At 35.4% G+C, this 21,454-nt stretch overlaps 2 protein-coding genes across 2 annotated transcripts; both read left to right on the forward strand.

Moving 5' to 3' along the window:
* Positions 1-1,708: 1,708 nt before the first annotated feature.
* On the forward strand, positions 1,709-8,785 carry LOC133882684 (alpha-1,3-mannosyl-glycoprotein 2-beta-N-acetylglucosaminyltransferase). The gene is made up of 19 exons (XM_062321888.1): positions 1,709-2,005; positions 2,142-2,192; positions 2,302-2,389; positions 3,056-3,118; positions 4,162-4,190; positions 4,290-4,366; positions 4,467-4,512; positions 4,654-4,716; positions 5,146-5,212; positions 5,279-5,347; positions 5,446-5,515; positions 5,629-5,690; positions 5,825-5,914; positions 6,012-6,106; positions 6,725-6,787; positions 6,886-6,924; positions 7,005-7,175; positions 7,915-8,042; positions 8,398-8,785. The coding sequence occupies exons 1-18, from the start codon at positions 1,940-1,942 to the stop codon at positions 8,029-8,031; spliced, it is 1,326 nt and encodes a 441-aa protein (XP_062177872.1). The 5' UTR covers positions 1,709-1,939; the 3' UTR covers positions 8,032-8,042; positions 8,398-8,785.
* A 3,574-nt stretch (positions 8,786-12,359) lies between these two features.
* On the forward strand, positions 12,360-21,166 carry LOC133882649 (protein NUCLEOLAR COMPLEX ASSOCIATED 4). Its single transcript, XM_062321856.1, has 15 exons — positions 12,360-12,821; positions 13,069-13,161; positions 13,270-13,343; positions 13,626-13,687; positions 13,806-13,857; positions 14,428-14,528; positions 15,145-15,221; positions 15,389-15,490; positions 16,027-16,085; positions 16,191-16,365; positions 17,112-17,285; positions 18,546-18,687; positions 19,864-19,921; positions 20,015-20,120; positions 20,677-21,166. Exons 1-15 carry the CDS (start codon positions 12,447-12,449, stop codon positions 20,878-20,880), a joined length of 1,854 nt encoding a protein of 617 aa, XP_062177840.1. The 5' UTR covers positions 12,360-12,446; the 3' UTR covers positions 20,881-21,166.
* Positions 21,167-21,454: the final 288 nt, after the last annotated feature.

Here is a 21,454-nt window from a genome sequence, read left to right on the forward strand (position 1 = left end):
TTCAGGTCATAAATGGGTCAACCCGTTTATGACACAATTATGACCATTATAAACATATCGTGTTCAGGTTTCGTATTTCAACTCGTTTAGCTAATCGTGTCGGGTTCGGGTTAGCCTAAACGGGTTGATTGCTCAATCAGGTTGGCTTAAACCCAACACGATAACTCGTTTTACCAACCCTAGTGGTGACAATGGTGTAATTGGTTTAGAGTTATACTACAATTATAATGTCATTTATGTGAATTTGGATTTTATTTTTTTTAATTATAAGTGCTCTTCTATGGGTTATTAGACTTGCTACGTTAATCTCCTAAAATATTTAAGACACAAATTTTCTACAAACTGGTTAAGGAGCCAGCACGATTGCCACCAACTAAGAGCTTCGACCACAAAATCAACCTAACAAATAAAGCTAAACCAACATGTGTAAGACCCTACAGGTACCCTTACTATCGAAAGGAGAAGATCGAAAAGTTAGTTGGGGAAATGTTAACTTATGGAATCATTGGGCTCATCTAAAGTCCTTATTCTTCTCTAGTATTGATAGTAAGGAAGGCTGATGGAAGCTATAAAATATGTGTGGATTATCTTGCCCTTAACAAAGACACCATCAAAGATGAGTATCCCATTCCTAACATTGGTGAACTTCTAGGCGAATTGCATGGGCCTGTCACCTTTTCTAAACTCAACCTTGAGTCTGGTTATCATCAAATCAGGATGGAACCAGAAGATGTACCAAAGACTGCATTTAGGACTCATGATGAATACTAAGAGTTTCTAGTAATGTCCTTTAGGTTGACTAATGCTCTATCGACTTTCCAAGGGTTAATGAATGAAGTGTTTACGCCACACCTAAGGAAATGTGTCTTGGTTTTTTTTATTTTTTAATGATATATTGGTTTACAACCTAAAAGACCACCTTAAACACTTAAAAGGGTGTATTAAAAATTTTGCAACTCCATCAACTATATGTTAAGATTTCTAAGTGTCAGTTTGGGTGCATAGAAGTATACTACTTAGGCATTTAATTTCAAAGGAGAGAGTGAAGGCAGACCCAACCAAAATCAAAGTTATGCTTAAATGACCAATTCCCAAAACCATCAAAGCCTTGAGAGGATTTTTAGGCTTAACAAGGTACTACCGGAAGTTTGTCAAAAGATATGGGGAATAAAAGTTCCACTTACTACAGTACTAAGGGAGGATGCCTTTGGATGGAATGAAAGAGCCGGGGAAGCTTTCAATCGACTCAAGGAGACAATGTTCGCTCCCAAGTTTTTCAAAGCCCTTTATAATCGAGTGTGATGTCTCAGGCGAGGAAATAGGGGCAATGGTAATTCAAAATGGGAGACCCTTGGCCTATTTAAGCCAAGATACAAATCAGCTTTTAAAAGTGACATGTGTCATTTAAATTATTAAAAAAGTTCTCACATGCAATTAAAAGATAAATATGATACATTTACAACTTGTGTACAACTCTAACTTTTTTTAAAAAAAATTAATCATTGGATATGTAAAACGCACGTATAAAAAACAATTTTAATGATTAGTTTAAAAAACAGTTATTGAAATTGTGATAAAAATTGTGCAATAATCATTTATTATTAAAAGAAAATGTTTTTCTCAAGTGAAAAAAAAACACGTTTTATTTTGAAATTTCAGACCCTCAAATAAATAGAAATGGGGGTAAAAGTGTAAAGACGAAGCTTCGCGCACCGCGAACGCTTGAAAGTCGTGTTCAGAGCCCAGTCTGAGTAAACGCCATTACGCCAAGCACTTTCAGAGAGCTTTTATTCGCGCTCACAGATTCAATCAACAAATTGTTAAATTTGATCTCTCTGATATTCATCTCCAACAGATCCATCCCTTCAATATTTCAATATATACACATATATACATAAAGATTATGTAATTTTTCTTTTTCTTGTCGAAGAAATCAGAAATGGCAAACGTAGTTTGCGACTATCGGATTCTTCTCGTTGCAGCCGTGGCCTTCATCTACATCCAGGTAAACCCTCGAAAACCCTAATTTCTCAATTTACACGGAAATTCAAACACGAAGTTGAGCTCGCTTTGTTGTTACTAATTGCTGTGTTGCTCTATTCAACCCCATTGTTTTGGTTTCTTTTTTTTGTTTCCCGTAGATGCGGCTGTTCTCTACGCAATCGAAGTATGCGGATCGTCTTGCTGCTGCGGTGTGTGTCTAAAGCGTGTTTCATTTCTATGTGTCTGTGATTGTGGTTGTTACTCTTATTGTTATTTTTGTTTTTTGACATTTCTTGGACATTGATTTGTTTTTGACAGGTTAAAGCAGAGGACCATTGTACAAGTCAAACGCGATTGCTAATTGATCAAATTAGCTTGCAACAAGAACGACTTCTGGCCCTTGAAGGTGGGTTGGGTTGGGTTGGCTCTTCTCTCTTTCTTGTGATCTGCTATAGATAGCTATAAATGAAGTGTGTGTCTTTGGATTATTGAGAGATGCATAGGCTGTGAGGGAAAGCATAGGAACCCATTGGTTTGGACAACTACTATCAAAGCTTTATCAAGCAATTGGTTAGTCTAGATCATCGAATGAGTCCCAAGTTGTGATTCGTGCCATACTGTCACTATGATTGTGGGAGTTGATTTTTCATGATTGCATGGCATATCTATGATAAATTTGGTATATGGTACCTTGTTTTGTAGTCACGAGATCATATGACTTTTATTAGTTTCTATTTGGAAAAGACAACCTTATAATCCACAATATTGTTACTTTGTTAAAAAAATGAACCCATTTTGATATGTGGTAGTTCTGACTAAATTAAGTTCCATTTGAACCCATTTTGATATGTGGTAGTTCTGACTAAATTAAGTTCCATTTGAACCCATTTTGATATGTGGTAGTTCTGACTAAATTAAGTTCCATTTGAACCCATTTTGATATGTGGTAGTTCTGACTAAATTAAGTTCCATTTGCTTCAATACTCTCTCTCTCTCTCTCTCTGTAAGTGGTGGATTAAAACCCACAGAGATATTATCGGTACTTATTCTTCTGAGACTGCTATTATTTTAGAACAAAGGAAAATCCAAGACCAAGAGTGTGGACAGCTGAAGGCCCTTGTTGAAGAACTTGAAAGTATGTCTTTATCAAAACTCCAATAAACTCTCTTTTTTACCCTTTTTTTTAATCTCTTAATATTTCTCCTTCCCTGTGCATAACATCTAATAACGATTGCTAATTTGAAACATTTTGTTTATTAATAGATGTTGATGGAGCAAGTGGTATAATGAAATCTGTCACTAATAGATTACTTTTTAAACTTTGAAGAAGCCTATATGCTTTTATAGCATGCGTGCGTTTATGTTCTGGTTGTATGGTCAAAATATGTAAACAAGTCAATCTATTTATTAAAAAAAAAAAAGTCAATCCTTCTCAGACATATTGAATAAAATCAGTAATATGGTTTGGTTGTTTACATTTTGGAACATATCTAAGGTTTATATGAATCTTTAATTTCTGGCGAAAGGTTAGAAACCTCAAAACAGCTAATTTGGAATGATAAGAGCTTTAGAGACCAATTAAGAGGTATAAGAAGAGAAGATTGTTCTTATCTGAACCAAATACTGGAGAACCATTTTTTTTTTTTTATTATTATTATTTTTTTTTTATTGAGAACTCTAGGAAATTAATCTCCTAATATGTATTGCATTTGGATCTCGATCAAAGTGGAGAGGGCATGTAGAAGAGAATCTTGAAAGGTTTCTCTCATGTTTTGTTGTGGCAGATAACATTGCTTCCATTTGGTTATGAGACTTTCTTTCTCTATGTCTCTTCACATTTCACTGATAATCTGGGATTCACATTTTTTAAAATAACATGTATGGTTTTGTGCTTTCACTCTTGAGAGACATGGGGAAACTCTCTATTCATGCTTGTGTTGTATGGATTGTACGTATTCACTTCCTTTGTTGCCCTATGGTCAATTGACCTTAGCTTTTCTCTTTGTAATTGGTTTTTTCTTTTTGGGTAATTCTTTTACTGTGTATTTCCAAATTATTGATTAAGTTTCTGTGATGCTGCATTCGGGCCCTTTTCTTTTCTGTCATTTTGATATAATATTAAATTTCCTGGTTGACACAATTCTAGGCACTTAGCATCCTCCTTTGTTTATTTTTCAGGGAAAGGCCTACAGAGACTGACTGACAAAGTACGGGTTCAGATGAAATAGGGTGCTTTGTAGCTTTCCTTCTTCTCTTGATTCATTGCTTTTAATCCTTTTAACAAGTTTTTCTGCCAAACTTATTAGGTACCAGTGGCAGCAGTGGTGATTATGGCATGCAGTCGTGCTGATTATCTGGAGAGGACAATTAAGTCTGTTTTAAAGTATGTTTTAGTTTTGCAGCATGTGTTCCATATGTTTTGTTCTTTTAGCTTAATTTTAGACATTTTCAGCTGACCCCTGGCAATATTCTCCATTTTCCAGATATCAAAGTTCTGTTGCTATGAAGTATCCTGTTTTTGTATCCCAGGTACATACATTTGTAGGCTTCTTTTTTCTGTGACTGAAATTTACATTTGTCTTTTGGGCATGATTAACGCATATATATTACTTTTGCAAAGATTTAGATGAGTCTAAACAGCTTAACATGGTGGCTTTTACTTTCTCTCAGGATGGATCACATCCAGATGTTAAAAGCAAGGCTTTGAGTTACAATCAGCTAACATATATGCAGGTAAACGGCACCATTGTGACTTTGGTTTTCATGGTCAAGTACTACGGCATAGATCAATAATTGTGGTTTCTCTATCAAATTGCTTATGCACACTGGTTTTAACATATTTCAAGTAAAAAAGGTTTACTTGTTTGTGCTGTCCAAACTGGTTTTCATGTGAACAGGAGGGATATCCTGCAACTGTTTATCATGTAGATGTTTTAAAACCATCCTGTATATAATATATATCTTCAAATTATTTATTTTGTTGGTGTGTTTGTAAATGAATACAACACAAATTAATTTGTTGGATAAAGAGTTGGCTTTAGTTGAAATAATTTTAATTAGAAAGTAATTTTAATGTTCAGTCGGCAACATATATCCTTAAGAATAACCTCAACTTTAAAGTGAATACGGCTTACCTTGAAGACTGACTTCGTTTCATTGCAGCACTTGGATAATGAACCGGTGCAAACTGAAACTCCTGGAGAGTTGGTTGCATACTACAAAATTGCTCGTAAGGATATTTTCCTTCTTTTGTAACTACTATAAACTTCACAGCTTATGTACTTCCTTTCTCTAGGTCATTACAAATGGGCACTGGATGAATTGTTCTACAAGCGTAACTTCAGCCGTGTGATCATACTTGAAGGTGAAACGGTCTTGCTTTAGTTTTTTTCTTCATGTTTTTATCATGTCCCTTTGAGTTTATGGAAAAAGTGTGTTGATAAAGAATATCCCTGAACACAGATGACATGGAAATTGCGCCAGACTTTTTTGATTACTTTGGGGCTGCAGCAGCTCTCCTTGACAAGGATAAGTATGCCTTCTGGGAGAACTAAACCTCTTATATGTTGGATATCATTATATACGAGTTATGGCAAATTCTGGGAGATTTGATTTTTTCTTGTTTTTGATATTGAACCGTGGTAGGTCCATTATGGCTGTTTCCTCATGGAATGACAATGGGCAAAAGCAATTTGTGCATGATTCTTGTAAGTTCTTTTCAATTTTTCTTCCCTTTTAGTATCATTCATGCATTATATAGTTATTAAGATTTTGATGATTTTCTGAAACAGAATTTTAATGTAGCGTTTGTTCCCTTCTCTGCTATCTGATGTCTCTGCAGATGCACTCTATCGTTCAGATTTCTTTCCTGGACTTGGGTGGATGCTGGCTAGATCTATATGGGATGAGCTGTCTCCAAAATGGCCGAAGGCATATCCTTGTTGGTTTAGTGTATTTTTTGTGCTTAGACCCAACTATCCATGCATCTTGTTGCATCTGTTTTTAACGTTTTCTTTAACAAAACCTTACTTACTGGGATGACTGGTTGAGGTTGAGAGAGAATCACAAAGGTCGACAGTTTATTCGCCCAGAAGTTTGCAGAACATATAATTTTGGAGAGCATGTATGTACAATGATCTACGTGTTAAGAATTTCTCTCTCTCTTGGTGATCATCATTCCTAACCTCAGGTGTACTTACTCTGGAAGCATATATTGGCATATTTACTTGGTGAACATTTAGTGATATATTTGTGTGCGTGTTATGCAGCGAAATAGTTTAATGTTATCAATGATGCCACCAAATCTTCTTCTAAAGAAAAAGTTTTTTCCTTGCAACAGCAAATATACATAGAAAGTGAACTTAGTGAATTAAATGTTTGTGTTTATATTGGACAATTCAACCCCTTTCTGCCCAAAGGAAAATAAAGTATTTTCAAAATGTACTGGAAACCTTAATGCTGGATAGATACAGACAGTGCTCTTATTCTATCACCCCAGCAAATCTTTTATGGGCTACATGCTGGTTATGAAGCTTCATTTGAAAATCACCCATTTTCAGAATTTTGAAGTGCCACTTTAAGGTGGATGCTAAATGTTGTGAAGCTTTTGTTGGTTCGAGGGATATTGATTACTTAACTCAGTGATTAAAGTAAACCTATGAGTGCATGCAGCTGTCTTTAATCACCGAGGATATGTGAAGCGTTTATATGATTATGTGAAGCATTTATGTATTTTTTGTAGGGTTCTAGTATGGGGCAGTTCTTCAAACAATATCTTGAGCCAATTAAAATGAATGAGGTCCAGGTAAGTGACAATTTCTCTATTGACACTTCTTGTTTGATTTAGTGCATTTGTCTTCACATTTTAAATTTGAATTTTGTTTCTCTTTTTCTTTCCAAAAGGTTGATTGGAAGTCAATGGATTTAAGCTACCTGATGGAGGTAAAAAAAAAAATTTTTTTTAACAGGTGACTACAGCCTTCTTTACATTTATGGTGAATAAAATCTCTTTCTATCTTCAGGACAAGTTTATGAAGTTCTTCGCCGACATTTTGAAAAAAGCTAAACCTATCCAAGGAACTGATGTTGTTTTAAAGGCATATAATATAGATGGCGATGTACGTATACAATATAAAGACCAATCTGACTTTGAGCGCATTGCACGCCAGTTTGGAATTTTTGAAGAGTGGAAGGTAATTCCTCACTGTTATTGTGTACCTTTCCTTTTGTTTACACTAATATTAGGAGTAAAGTGTTTGATTTGATTGGAATATGGTGGATGGCATGTTAAATAAGTTTTGTTTCTTCAGCATAGAGCATATTTTAAACCTATCCAAGTGCTAGAGCTTTCAGTATAGCAGTTATATAATTCAGGTTATCTAGCTGGCTAATTAATTGTATATTTCAATTAGGGGATAATGTCACCTGGTTTCCGTTTTCTTGCAAATTTGAATCCCAGTGTTCCCCATGTGGTGAAACAGCTTGCTATTCAAAAATGTTTTAAAACCCTCTTTGGCTTTCTTATGATTGAGTGGTAGAGCATTCCTTTAAGCACAGCTCTTTTTAGTCATATTCTGACATGGTTTTTTGACTTTATGTTCAAGGTCTTTTGTTTTGTTTTTTTTTTTAATTGGTTATGATGTTATGTTCAATTAAGCACCTGTAATTGTGGTTTTGTTTCAGGTTGACATTAGAAAATAATAAAAATGTTGAACTGATCTCTCTCTCTCTCTCTCTCTCACGCACATACTCCTATACTTGTGCTGGCACATTTACACCCATAAAGTGGAATCTGAATTATTCAATGATATGGCCTCTTTTCTTTCTGTGTTGTGTCAAATGTGCTTGTATGATCTTTATTTGAAACTGATTTTGTCCAGCATTTTCATAAAAAGTAGGCCTCAGTTATTCTTGCTTTTCCTGATTTTCCAGGATGGTATACCGAGGACATCATATAAAGGAGTAGTTGTTTTCCGATACCAGACCTCAAGGCGTGTATTCCTTGTTGGTCCAGATTCCCTCAAGCAGATTGGGATTGAAGGTGCTTGATGCAAAGACAGGTTAGTTATTGAGCACTATATATTATAGTTTGTAAATAACCACCATGAATTTTGTTACTTTAAACTGTTGGAACAAAATAGAGAGGAAGTTAATGATGATTTATTAGCTTCAATTTCATTTTGGTGCCAGCGTTGAAAAGTTTTCAAGTAATGCTAGAAACCATATTTTTATTTCACAATGTTGACGTGGCATCCCAACCAACCTTTGAATAAGTCTTTGTAAAAAAAAAATAATAAGGTTGGTTAGGGCTACCACGTCAGCATTGTGGAATAAAAATGTGGTATATAGTATTACTTAAAGAGTTCTCATTAATTTATTGACATGTATAATTGTCTCTCATTTTAATGGACACAGTTTATATGTTTACTGTGTAGACACCGCGGTTCTGGCAAAAGAACTATTTTTGAAGCAGACGGGCCACTCATACAATTTTAGATGATCTATTCAATTTGCACTAAAGGATCTGGCCCCGAGTTCACAGTCTGAGTTTCTCACTTTTAACTACTAAATGTAGCAGACACCAGATATTGTGCTCTTCAAAGGTGGTATTCTCAGGAAGTGTAGACATATGCAAGATGGTCTTAATATGGGCAAGGAGATACCATGACTTTTGTAAAATTTTCAATCTTCATTAATCCCTCTAGTTTGGTTGATTGATCATGATCCTTTTCATTTCAAACCATCTCATGGTTCAAATTTTATTTTGTTGCATCTAATATACATTATGCCACATAGTTTCTTATGGGAAATGTGTTACCATCTCATAGGATTGTGACGTATTATTTGGATAACAAATTTGAGAGAAATTTGAGAAATGCATTTTTCTGATAACTTGATGGATGGTGCAAGAAATTGCCTAGCAAAAAGGAGGATGTATGTCAGGCTCATTTTTTCTTTTTTTGGTAATGTATGTCGTCTAATTAGATGTACTATTTGCATTTGGTGCATTTCAACTTATTCTTGTGATATAAAAATGAGGCCCGACGTAATAGAAATGCTATTGTGGCCGCCGGTGCCATTCATGAAACTAAAGTTTTCTCTTTGAAAACGAACTCTTGGAAAAGGATTCAACAAGATTCTGGTTATATGCTTAACTATTACTCCTTTCCATTGGAGCTCTGCGTTGGCATGTTGAAGTGTGTGATTTACTTGAGGATAAAATCATTGCATTTGATTTAGCTGAGAAGAAATTCCGCAAGGTGCCGATGCCCATGGATGATGAGGAAGACGAGGAGGAGAAATGGTTGTGACCTAGCACCTGTATACTTTTCGAGAGATGATCATCTTGTGGCAATAAATCAGCCTGTGGCAACAAATAACGTAGAGGACTTAATCATGTCTAATCCTGAAGGGGAGATTCATTATGATTTGCAGTGACCCAGTTGGGTTTGAAGCATGTTCCTTTCTCGAGAGTTTACTTTGACCTAATGGGTGATTCCTTCTCAGTTATGAAGAGCAACGATAGTTAGGGCACCCAAATGCAATGTCATTTTAGTTCCACCATTGTTTGGTTCTTCTATCTTTATCACTTGACTGCCTAGTAAGATTTTTGATTGGATCAAAATTATCTTATCTTTTTATACTTGATTCATGTGTCCTGGTTCTAATACTTATGTTTGTTTTGGTGTAAAATGGTTTTTGGAAAATATTTTTTGTAGTTTTCGATGTTTGGTATGACGGAAAATATCAGTCAACCGAAAACATTTTTGATTTGACCAAAAAAACTTATTTAATTTTCGTAAAATGATTTTTCTTTTTTAAAATCGTAAACAATTTTTTGAGTTTCAGCTTCTCATTCTCATATCGCTGGTCCAACGCTGGAACTCCACCATAACTCAATTTTTGAGGTTAATATTTTTCTAAAATTAATATTTTTATGTATGTGAATAAAAATTAATATTTATAGGTTTATATGCTTGAATAAAAATATAAAAAATATTTGTGATTTTCCAATGCTAGCCCACGTGCCTCCGCCCATCTTTCTGCCACCACGCATGGGCCTTAAGCGCCACCTCACCATCGCTCCTCACCGCTGAAGCTACTACGGTTTGGATTTTTATTTTATGTTTTGTTGTTGTATAAAAAAATTATGTTGTAGTTTGTGGATTTTAGTCTCCTTATCATGATGTTGTTTTATCCTTGTTGTGAAGACTTTTGTAACCGGAGTTCGTTTCTCCTCTTTGAAGGCTCTTGATAAAAAATTAGTGCCTCTCCTTCAACAACTTCCTTTCGGTGGATGTTGTAGTATTCAAGCGGGTTAGATTCTTGGCTTGCTTCAGTTACCGCCTCATGCAGCTTATTTCTTGACTTTTTGCCCAAAATATAAATGACCGGGTCGTATATGGTTTCTTTGGGATCATTTATGGACCCATTTCTTATTTATTGTTCTTATTTTTGGCATTGTAATTTGTGTCGGTATGTTGCTAGGTAGCCCACCCTCTCTCTAATATTGTGTTCCCATGTAACCCTTTTCCCCATAGTGATTAAGAAAAAAAAAAATGTAAGCCCTTGTAATATTTTTCTAGGAGTTCGGATTATAGAATTAGTAATGATATATACTATATTTTTATTCCACAATACTGACATGACATGACATGACCGTTCCAACTAACCTTTGAAACAGTCATTGTTAAAAGAAATAAAGTGATAAAAATATGATATATTGCATTAGGAATAGAATAAGATAATTTCCCATTTATGATATAATGATAAATAATAATTTCTGAACAAACTAAACGACTAAAAAATATTTTCGATACAATGTTCAAAAAGTTCAAAGCCCCCATCTGACGCCGTCCGGCAAACTGAGCCACACTCTCGGTAACATTGGCGTCGTTTGTTATTTCCATGACGTGGACCTGTCTCAAGACCAATCTGGACCTCTTGGTAGTCTAAAAAGAATCTTTCTCGAGATATTTTTTATCCGAGGTTGGTGCGTAGCAAGTCAAAGACGTTGGTAGATAAATTGAATTTTCATGAGCTTTTTAGATAATCACAATCTTCATGAGCCTGTGTAGACCTTTTTGACCTATAATTTCAGCATGGTTCGATCTTGGTCGAATTATTTCCTAATGCCATTGGAGATGAGCTGCTCGAGGTTTCCAATCTTGATAAACCCACCTGCCCATTACATGTGAAGGGCAGAGAAGACATCGATGACTCAGAGAGCAAAATACAGTTTTGTGCTTAGTTTAAATAGCTTGGGATGTGGATTTTACATAAGAGATAATTTTATGATACATTGCTACTCTAAAATATAACTTCTAATCACCTTGTCTGTGCGGCAACTTTTATTTTATTTTATTTAAAAAAAAATCCTGAAGTTAGCAGAAAAAAAGTAGGGGTAGACAAATTATCCGACTACCGCCTACTGATCGCTTACCGAATCGAACTGCAATCGACCACTTACTGACTAATTTTCAATTCGGTAGGCGATATAAAATTTTGTTCTGAAAGTCGAATCTGTTAGAATTTTAACCGACCGATTAACCAAATCAACATAAAACGAAACGACGTCGTTTTAGTAAGAATGAAACATTTAATCTTCTTTTTTTTTTTTTCTTGAAAAAAAAAATCAAAACAATGTTGTTTCATTACCCATGTTAACCGATTTAACCAACCGCCTATTAACCGACTTAACTAACCGCCTACAAATCGACTTAACTGATATTTTCAAAAATATAGTTTGTCGGAATGAGGTCGGTTAACCGCCTACTAATCGACTTAACTGATATTTTCAAAAATATAGTTTGTCGGAATGAGGTCGGTTAACCGACCGAAATAATCGACTTAAACGCCTACCGAACCTATACCCACTCTTAGAAAAAAGTTACTACGTGAACAAAGTAGTCATGAGTTGTGTCTTGTGAAAAAAAAAAAAGAAGAAAAACAAATCTTATCTTTTTATATAGACCAGTTGTCTAAAACTTGAAATAGAGGTAATTCTTGCACAATAACCATATATAATAATTATATAACTCTACTCATATATTACCGTTTAAAGTGAATCCGTTAGTTCCTTTAAAAAGGGGAATTAAGATCCCCTCAAATTCTTTGCCCGAATTCGATAGAATTCGGGCAGGTAGTTGTAAGTGAGCATTTATGGGATCCACCTGACCAAATAAAAGTTGGGCTGCCCAACTGTTTATCCGGTCAGGTGGATTCCATAAATGCTTACTCACAACTATCTGCCCGAATTCTATCAAATTCGGGCAAAGAATTTGAGGGGATCCTGATCCTAAAAAGGGACGACGTCGCCTGCTTTAAAAATGTTTTCATTCAATCTTGACCGTCGTTTTTTTAACAGCAGAGAAGCCGGATCCCTCCCTTAAACCCCACTTTGCTACTCTCTAAAATCTCAAAACCTAAACACGTGCTTTCTCTTCCTCGCGCTTCAACCAACAATGGCTTCCGTGGTTTCAATCAACAAGCCAAAGAAGAAGAAGGCGAAGCACAGCGTGTCTCTGTCAGAGCTGAAAACCCTAGGCCACCAGCTCCTCTCCTCCCGAGCGCACATCAACAACCTCCCTCTCCTCCTCTCCTTCGTGTCCCCAACCTCACCTCCTCCCTACGCCCTCGAGTCCCTCCTCTCGCTCCAGTCATTCTTCACCCCTATCCTCCCTTCCCTCCCTTCCTCTTCTTCTTCCAAGGCCTCCTCAGCCAGCCTCGGGGACGACCCTGACTTCATCTACCTCACCTGGCTGCGCTCCAAGTTCGACCTCTTCGTCCACTCGCTCATCGAGCTTGCAATCTCTCCAGACTCCGATGAAACTCTCAAAGTTGGTCTCTTTTATGTGAATTTGATTTATTTTATTGGGTTTAGTTTTTTTTGGGGTTCCGTTTCGCCGGACTCCGAGGAAACTCTCAAAGTCAGTCTACTTTTTGTGAATTTGAAATGGGAATTTGGCTTATTTTTATTGGGTTTTTTTTTTTTTCGTGGGTTTTATTGGAAATGTTGTTTTGTTGGTTTGTTTGTCTGATTTGGAATTTGTGTGTTTTGTGTTTTGTGGGGTGATGGGAGTAAAGGAGATTGTGTTGGATACGATAATGGAGTTTGTGAAGGTGGGAAATAATGGAAGGTTTCACTCTGCTATATACCACAAGTTTTTACATTCTATTGTAAGTTTGTTTTACCACTTCTCTGGCAATTGCGTAGTGTTTCTCTGAGGTTTTATTTTGTTGTTGTTGTTTGATTAGTATATGTGTGTGTGGATTCTTTTATTGCAGGTTCACTCTACAATGTCCATTTATTTCTTAATAGACTTGCTCGCATCGAAGTACTTCCAGTACATTGATGTACGGTATGATTACTTTCTTCCTTGCCCAATTTTTGGCCAATTTCGTCTTTTAGATGGGATATGATCCCGTGATTAAGTATTCTCAGTAGTACATAGAATTAGAGGCAATCTCGGTTATGCCTATGTGGTTCTGTTCTGTTCGGGCTATTCTAGGTGAGTTATGTTAATTCTTATTTTCTGTTCTCAAGTGTTTTCTTTTAGGTACTGGGTTACGCAAGAAATGCAAAAGCGTGATATGTTTGAACGAAATGTTTGTTATATTATTATTATTTCCGCTTCTTGCAGTTATTTTACCTACATTAGCCTGGAAAAACTTGCTAGAACTTTGGAGTCAAAAAACATCTCGGGTACTTTTCCTGCCATGCTCCTTGTTCGAAGCTTATTCTGCTAACTTCATCTACCTGAGTTCATATTCTTTGTTCTTTTCAGTTTTTTGTTTTTTTAATTAATTTTACCCCTTACTAGATAACACTGAAGTGAATGCTGATAGCAACAATGAGAGTCATTCAAGAACAAGGTAAGTATTTACTCTGTAATTGTCACTTTCCGAGGAAAACCAATTTCATTTTCATCATCTTCCGTGTGCTCTCCTATATCAGGATTTTTAGATGACATTTTTTTCCCCCAATATATTCTACGTTGTACTCTCTAGTGGATACTATCTGAATTCTTGAAACTTGAACAATTTAATTTTGGATTCAACCCTTTAAGTAGTAGCCAAAATCTTTTTTCTTCTTTTTGATAACTAATTTGCAAGGTTAGAGACATTTAATATTTGACGCCTTTCTTGTAGGTTAGTTTACTTTTTTGGCAAATTTATTTTGAATTTGATAGTAGTCATAAGTTAGTGACGCGTTTCTTTACACGCTTCACATTCAACTCTTTAATATTCTTTTTACATTCAACATGTGTTCATCTATGATATTCTCTTAATTTTCCTATTGAGTATGTTCTAGAAATTGAAATACATGGAAATTAGACCAGATGCTATTGTCTTATGTGCAAAGTAAGTTATGCTTTCTAGTACATTGATGTCGCCATTTGATAGCTGTTGAATTTATAGGATAAGAGTTTACTTTTCTTGCAGCATGGAGGTTTTTATTCACAACATACACTATATTTTATCACAAATCCCCCATCTGGAAGGCTCGGATGAAAAATCTGATTATGAGATGTGGAGCACATCAGGTGATTGCTTGCTGGTTTTCTCTTGGAGCTTTTTTGTTGTTGTTTTTTTTTAATGAACGCACCAAATACATCAGATTTGTGCTTCCAAAAATACACCCAAAGTGGCATCATCAATAAATGTCACAAAGTAGTGGGATTCACCTTTAGATTTGTTAGAGAGTATAAGTTCTATTTTTGGTTGAGAAAGTGTCATGCAATACAAAATATTTGAAGACCGAATGGGTTTGGCGAAAATTGTGAAAGCTAATTGAAGTTTTGAACCTAGTATGTTTCAGCTAGGGCTAGGGGAATGTTAAAATCAGTAAGTGTAAGGTTGTTTTTTTAGCTTGATAGTATTTTGCCTAGACTAAAACAAAGTGTAAAAGGAAGAGAGAGAGGAATATGATGTATTTCTCCTATATTTTCTGTTACTATGTCTCAGTATTCATTATTAGGCTGGGTCAATCTAGCCAATCGTTTTGGTGGCCTATACTCAGTTGCATTAAATGATTATTGTCCAACATTTCACTGTAACTCCCTGGTTGAACATTTAAAGTTTAATTTTTCTTCTTAATTTTTTGCTCAATTAAGTTTTAAGTTTGCTTGTTCCTTTACTGATTTGAGTTCTTATCTAAAGGAAGTGATAGTAAAGAGGTTTCTGCGAATTCAAAAGCAGAAGATAAACAATCCCAGACTGAGAAGCATAACAATAATGTAAGTTTTCGTTTATTTACTAATGCAGGCTGTTTGATGCTTTTATTTACTTTTAGAATAGTTCTACTTGTTCATCTATATACTCAATTGTATTTGTACTATTAAAAGGATTAATTGTGCCCTTTTGATTTTCTCTTAATATATTCCTTTTACAACATTGTGTTTAGGTGTTGTCTGCAGCCAAAATTTCCAAAAAGATGGGATTAAAATTTACAAAAGCATGGATTTCATTTCTTAGGTTACCACTTCCACTCGATGTGTACAAGGAGGTAAGCCTCAAAAGATGAGATTAAAATGTAAGCATAATTCTAGTATATCTTGATTTTCTTCATAATACATGGAAATGATGCTGCTTTTCTTGTTATGACTAGTCTCAAGGTGAGCCTTTTTTTGATAATAGTCTTGAGGTTAGACTTGAGCTAAATGCCCTTGCAATCAAATGGATGCTCAATTCCTAATAGGTACTTGTGTCATAGTTTGCGCCCACCAATGAAGATAGTGGCTATACACTTTATGATTGGATATAATTTCATATACCGCGCCAATTGTCTTTGGACTAAATGGCATCTTCTCCCACATGGTGGAGAGTAAGGTGACAGTTTCATCTCATATGGATGCATGAGTTTTGTTTTTATATAAAATATAATTTATAAGTTGAGTTGTTCCTTAATATTCGCATTAGTTCACTTGTTTTTTGACATTTGCATTCTGTGTGTTTGTGTTTGTGTTATGCCCTTTTCCCTTTTTCTTTTCCTGGTTTTAAATGCACCATTTTTTTCTGACCTGCTTACATTTTGATGTTCAGGTTCTTGTTAGTCTCCATCAGGCTGTTATTCCTTATTTGAATAATCCTATCATGTTATGGTAAAGTTACATACACTAGATTTAATATAGTATTATACTTTACTACTCGAGTCCCTCTTTTTTAAATGATGAATTAAGTCTGATTCATTACCTGATGACATGCAGCGATTTTTTGACAAGATCATATGACATTGGTGGTGTTGTTAGTGTCATGGCTCTTAGCAGCCTCTTCATCCTCATGACACAATATGGTTTGGAGTATCCTAATTTCTATGAAAAGCTTTACGTTTTATTGGTCCCTTCTACCTTCATGGCAAAGCACCGGGCAAAGTTTTTTCAGGTAATGGTAAATAGTTCATCATTGTGTCTGAAGTTAAAATTTTTGTCAGCCAAGGCTTTAAAAAAAGGACAAAATATTGAGGAAAAGTTTGTGAATGAAAGGTGAATATGAATATATGATGTCATAAATTCAGCCACTCATGTGATAACTGGAATTCTATTGACTTTTAGTTTTATGTAGACTTCTTTATGGTGGCATAGTTGCATCCTTTATTTGGTGGTATAGTTACAGCCAACAGATAAATTTACATGTCATGCGCAAGATAATTTTATCTCAGGAACTATTCATCAAAAATAATTTTATCTCAGGAACTACTTTTGGTGTTGAGTTGAAACTTTAGCAGATCTAATTATATTAACTTTTTTCTATGAAACTTCAGAGGATATTGACACTGTCATTAATTTTACTAAGCTTCCTATCGTATGTGGGTGAGTTTTTATACTTCAATTTTGGGGCCTCAGCTACTTTGGAAGTGTAATATACTCAGAATTTGTCTTAATTTGATTCTAAAAAAAGAGTACAGGTAATTATTCTTTATTTTAATGTATATTTTATATTTTCAGTTGCTCATTTTCTTAATATCATACCTCATGGACATGAGGTTTCTGGACTGGTCTGACAAATATCAAAGACAAAAGAAGATGCACCTAGGCAGGGTTAAAAAACTAAATTGGAACAACAGATCTGGTGTATATTTATGTTGAGCAATTGGTTATTTTCTAAGTGAATGAATGTATTTTCTGCAGCTTCTTGATTCTTGCTTAAAATCTCCACTTCTTCCAGCATATTTGGCGGCTGCTTTTGCTAAGAAATTGAGTCGGCTATCACTGTCAGTTCCTCCTTCAGGAGCGTTGGTTGTTATAGCTCTGATTCACAATCTTTTACGAAGACATCCTTCAATCAACTGTTTGGTGCACCGGGTAGCAATTACAATCTTACCATCATGATTTTTTTTTTCATTAATGTAGTACATTATTTGTTTGATCTTGGTGCAAGTGGGGTGTGTTGGGCTTAGTATGAGTGGTTCATATAATTCTACAGTGTGTTACATAAATTGCTATTCGATAAAACTTTATTCCTTGATTGTTACTTAATGCACTGCTGCACTCTAGATGGGTGTCTACAATATGATTATTCATAGACTGGATACTGTTATGAATTGACAGTGGATACTGTGGTATTAACTCTTGTTGGAAAGATTTAAAGAGAAACGATAGGTCCTCTTTTGGTATTTAATGACTAATGAAAATTGTAAGATTTGGGTTATAGAGGAAATGATGCTCGGTTTTAGAATACAAACATTATGGCTTAAATATGCTGATAGAATTGCCATTTCTGATTTAGTGAAAAATTTAGAGGTGAGACATGTACTTTTCCTATGACAATTAAATTAGATTAGGTCATATTATTCACCCCCAATATTTTTGCAATTATTTTGAATGCAGACTTGGCATAACTGTTTGTAGATCCATAGTTTATTTTTCTGCTAAGATCGTAGCTTTTGTTCCTGAAGTTGACAAAGTTAGTAACACACAAGTTGGATACGAAATAGACTTTGGCATCACAGGTTTTTGGATAAGATTAAAACTCTGGAATGAAATTTCAGAAATATTGGCAGTCAAATTGAGAGAAAAAATGAGAATCTCTTTTAGCAGGAGTTTTGGACACGTCACATTATGCTTCAGATTAAGCGTGTCTGATTACTATTCTTGGAGTACTATTAGGTGCTGCTTGTCAGCTTGTGTGGGCAGTAATTATGTACTAACTTTACGACAATTTTAATCTCTTTTAGCAGGAGTTTTGGACACTTTGCATTATGCTTCAGATTAAGCGTATCTGATTACTATTCTTGGAGTACTATTAGGTGCTGCTTGTGCGGGCAGTAATTATGTACTAACTTTATGACTATTAATATCTGTTACTTTTGGAACCCTGGATTGATTGGATACCAGTATGTCCAATCCAATTGAGAAAACCCAAAAAAGTTAACCAAATTTCACTTTTTAAACTTTTGAGACTACATGGATTTGACCCTGTTTCCTCTGATTCTCTAAACAGCATCTTGATTGCAAGTTCTACTAATCTTACCTTTTATCAAACTTTGAAGGTTTCTGTATATAATTTGTTAATCCCTTTCATGTTTACTGTGAGAAGGGAATGAATTAGTTAAGTTTGTTCAGGAAGATGGTGATGAAACGGCAAAAGATAATTCAAAAGCAGAAAAAGGTGACTCTGGAACTGGCTCAGATATGTCCAGCAGGAAACCAGGGATGGATCACTTTAACAATGAGGAAAGTAATCCCATAAAGTCCAATGCTATGAGTAAGTATCTTCTTGAATCTTTCTCAATTCCTCTTAAACGTTGGCCCATTATTACCCGAAGCCAACTCCCAAGTAATTGTGGAAATGGGATTATTGAGCAAGTTTATCCGTCACCTCACTCTGCATGCACTTCTATCATATTTGCATGCTCTTATGATGTTTCAGGGAACTCGTAATGTCCATTGAATCAATACATTAACCACTTATTTGGACTGTTATTTTCACATTTCATTTATTTTGGTGTGGAATAATGATGCAATGTGATTGCAGAAGATGAATTTGTCCGTGATTAAACCCCCTATCAGCACCTTGAGTCTACAATTTTGAAAATTTGGCACGCCAGATGAGAGAGCAAAGACAGAAATCTTATTGATAATTGACTAGGAGCTCAAAAATTATATATTTACTGGGATTAGACAACCTAACCCTGCAACAATAGAAAATTCTAGAGGCTAGAAATGAAGGAAAAATTACATAGGATCCCTCCAACTGACAAAAATGGTTAAATAAGGACAACTAAAAATGACTGAAGTGAAAATATAGGCATAAAAATGATGTGCTTGAAACCCTGAAAACATGCGAAATCTGGGGATTTTGAGGCCAAAAATGGGCCCAAATGTGTTTTTCTTTGAGGATGTCATACTTTGTCGAGAGTTTTGTTTTGACAAGTTATGGGCCTCTTAACTCCCCCTCTTAACTTATGGGCCGCTAATGCTCTGTTATTAGCGGAGCATTTGAGCTTTCCCCTCTCTGTAAGCTCCAGAAATTCCATGAAAACTTGTTCTCATTAAATAATCTTCTGGATGCTCCCAAGTTATGTGGCCTCAGGAAATAGAGCTACACAAAATTATAGGTCGGGACTTTGCTACTTTTTTGTTGGTTTGGCTTTGAAGGCTCAAATCTCTTTTTTCCATCTTCATTTCGTAGTACTGTCAGGTTTAACCTAAGGAGTTAGGAGATATCCTGCATGTCATGCAAGCCATGAATGTGAATATCACACAGCTAACTTCTTCCATGCACATTAACGTCTCCTAAGTCCTCTCTCCTGTTTACATTGCTTGATCTCATTCATTGATATACTTGCACACATTGAAAAACACATAAATATAGATATATCTGAGTGGTGGGGTTACTTTTTTGCGTAACTTCACAAATTGATGAATATTGTTGGAACAGGAAGTTCGCTTTGGGAAGTTGATACCCTCCGTCACCATTACTGCCCTCCTGTTTCAAGGTATGTACATTTGCATATATATATATATATATATATATTCACTGGTGATTGTAGTATGGTAATATCTCTTCTTTTTTTCTCGTATGGTGCTAGGTTTATTTTGTCACTTGAAAATGATTTGACTGTCAGAGCTAAAACAACTGAAATAACAGTTGAAGATTTCAGTTCGGGTTCGTATGCGACAATTTTTGGGGATGAGGTAATATGCTCATTTCTGTTAATCCATAGACAACTTCAGTAATATATATTTTATATAAATAATTGGCCCCATGAGAAGATGGAAGGCTTGTTAACAATGCTGCTCTGCTTTTTATCTCATCGGGTCAGTCATGAGATACAATTTTAAAGCTTTGATTGGAGCATAACTGGTAGTTGAGAGTCCGGGTCAATATAATATGCCTTTAAATTTTAATAGCCTCTATCTAGATGGGTCTTTACACTACCATCTCTGGAGCTTTAACTGAGGGTTACTTCAGTATTACTTCTCTGGGACAATTAAATGCGATGACTATAATTGCTGCTTCATGGGAGAGGTTTCTGTGTCCTTAAGGTAGGATATTGTCAAAAAGAGTGTCACTACCTTTCATATCGTCAAAAAGAGTGTCTAGAATGCTGGCTCAAATTTAGCTGTTAAAATTAGTTTTGTGGCCTTCTAAAGAAATTGATTCGAGGACGCAGTGTGATTGAAGCTTTTGTTCGACTTTTTGGATGTTAAATTCAAGTTCTCTCAGAGCTGTTTTCTTTCTTTATTGCAGATTAGGCGAAGGGTAAAACAGGTTCCAGTAGCATTCTATAAAGTTACTCCCACCTCTTTGTTCTCGGAGTCCGATTTTGCTGGTTGGACTTTTAAAAATGATGACAGCAAGGAAGAGGATGATGGCAATGAGGAGAACGAGATTACAAATATATCTGACGAACACGATCACCGTTCTGCAAAACGACGAGTAGAGAGTTCATGAACCAGATGCTGTTTCTCTCTGTGCATGTGTACACCACCATTATATTTGAGTCACCATTTTTCTTTTTGGGCTAGGCTCTTTCATTTTTGTGCGAAGGGGTTGGGGATTTTATAGGCCTAATTTTGTTAGCTGTACACTACAGCAGGTTTTGACCTGCTCTTCGGCCAATTTATCTATTCCTTGCCAGTGTAATCTGCAATTTCTTTGAGATGAAGTGATCACAGCCAATATAGGTAATAAACAAATTATTTGAAAATAACATGAAATATAATTGTGTTTAGCACCTCGGTATGGGCAATCATCTATAGTAGAATAATTTATTTATGATCAGAAGGCGAATTATATTGAATGGTCTAGGGCAGTTTGTGTTTATTCCTTAAGAGGGAGATCGAAACTAGGATATACTAATGGGAAAATTTGCCCTTCTAGTTTTGAACTTTTGACAATCCTTAGTTTGAAGATTGGCAAGCAAATCATCAAATGGTTATGTCAGGGCGCTTCTAAATTCTATGGAGTCTCGTATTGCTGAAATTTTTACGTTCTCTTAATCATCCAAAAATTTGTAGGAGTCAGT

This window comes from Alnus glutinosa, chromosome 11, assembly GCF_958979055.1.
Source record: "Alnus glutinosa chromosome 11, dhAlnGlut1.1, whole genome shotgun sequence".
Taxonomy (NCBI): Eukaryota; Viridiplantae; Streptophyta; class Magnoliopsida; order Fagales; family Betulaceae; genus Alnus; species Alnus glutinosa.

Bases quoted from the DNA above. Each gene is read 5' to 3' on its own strand.
- LOC133882649 (XM_062321856.1), top strand. From the start codon at position 12,447: ATGGCTTCCGTGGTTTCAATCAACAAGCCAAAGAAGAAGAAGGCGAAG. The intron at 13,344-13,625 runs GTATGATTACTT...CGCTTCTTGCAG, and splicing joins TTCCAGTACATTGATGTACG to TTATTTTACCTACATTAGCC. The intron at 20,121-20,676 runs GTAATATGCTCA...TCTTTATTGCAG, and splicing joins CGACAATTTTTGGGGATGAG to ATTAGGCGAAGGGTAAAACA.
- LOC133882684 (XM_062321888.1), top strand. From the start codon at position 1,940: ATGGCAAACGTAGTTTGCGACTATCGGATTCTTCTCGTTGCAGCCGTG. The intron at 5,516-5,628 runs GTATGCCTTCTG...GAACCGTGGTAG, and splicing joins GCTCTCCTTGACAAGGATAA to GTCCATTATGGCTGTTTCCT. The intron at 6,925-7,004 runs GTAAAAAAAAAA...TTCTATCTTCAG, and splicing joins ATTTAAGCTACCTGATGGAG to GACAAGTTTATGAAGTTCTT.